Raw genomic sequence first — 1,216 nt, 5'->3', positions numbered from 1 at the left:
AGCTAGAATCTTTGTGAAACAAAAATGGTGTTGGGCTGTAATGTTCGCCATGTTTTTTGGGCCACAATGACTATGCTTGGGCAAGGATCCATCGGCGTTGAAAGGAGTTAGAGAGGGAAAAAGTTTTGGTTAAATTAGGAGCTTGTATAACTGTAGAACTACAGAGATACTATCTTTAAATATAGTTATAAACTAAATTAATATTATCTTTAACTATTCTACTTTAACTATTTCATTAATCTCTCAACTAATATTTAGATGTCTTTAACTATTTTTTAACAAGCTATAGGCTTAATTTATTAGTTAAACTTATTAAACCTTTAGTTAACTTTGCTAACAGTTTAACTTTATAATTTATTTTATACATCTAGTTAATTTCTATAATAAACTACTCTAGTTAATTATTACTACAGTAATACTATAGTTAAAAAAATCCTAAGATAGTGCAGTGCTGAGTGCTTGAGGAAGATGGCGCTGTGTTGAGCACTGTAGCAGTGCTGAGTGCTTGAGGAAGATGGCGCTGTGTTGAGCACTGTAGCAGTGCTGAGTGCTTGAGGAAGATGGTGTAGAACTGATACTCAGTCAGGTATGAAGCTGTAGATTTGGAGGAAGATGGCGCTGTCCTGAGCACTGCAGCAGTGTTGGAGTGTTCGAGGAAGATGGCACTGTCCTGAGCACTGCAGCAGTGTTGGAGTGTTCGAGGAAGATGGCACTGTGTTGAGTGCTTGAGGAAGATGGTGCTGTGCTGAGTGCTCGAGGAAGATGGCTAGAAACTTTGTTATATACTTGGAGTTCTAGTAAAGTAAACATTTATATAGAGAAAATTTTTATGTATAATTACTTATACATTTCTAAGTACAAGTTGCTTATAACTATGCTATAACAGTTTTACAAAGCCTCAACTATTATCACTATATTAGTAGCTACTCTTAACTATATTTTGGTGATAAGCTTGCTATAGCCTGAACTATCATAACTGTATTGGTCGCTAGTTTAGTACTACTTTTCACTATATTCTTGTTATTTATTTTATTAGAAAGTATACTTATTCTATAATTATATATACTCTAGTAATATCTATTCTATATCTTTATAATTTCATAAACATATCATGCCCTGAGTTCTACATTGTTAATAGTATTAGTCTTACCTTTTATATTATATACTACAATAGTTCAATGGTTTACCTTATATGCACAAAATAAATGAACCATAT

At 33.0% G+C, this 1,216-nt stretch overlaps 1 protein-coding gene across 1 annotated transcript; it reads right to left on the bottom strand.

The window, feature by feature from the left end:
- Positions 1–435: 435 nt before the first annotated feature.
- Positions 436–810, bottom strand: L228DRAFT_271834 (hypothetical protein; the record flags this gene model as incomplete). Its single annotated transcript, XM_018335576.1, has 2 exons — positions 436–571; positions 632–810. 2 exons carry the CDS (start codon positions 808–810, stop codon positions 436–438), a joined length of 315 nt encoding a protein of 104 aa, XP_018184339.1.
- Positions 811–1,216: the final 406 nt, after the last annotated feature.

This window comes from Xylona heveae, assembly GCF_001619985.1.
Source record: "Xylona heveae TC161 unplaced genomic scaffold L228scaffold_27, whole genome shotgun sequence".
NCBI classification, from domain to species: Eukaryota; Fungi; Ascomycota; class Xylonomycetes; order Xylonales; family Xylonaceae; genus Xylona; species Xylona heveae.
Note: the sequence above shows the minus strand (reverse complement) of the source record. Positions and strands in the feature narration are given on the sequence as shown.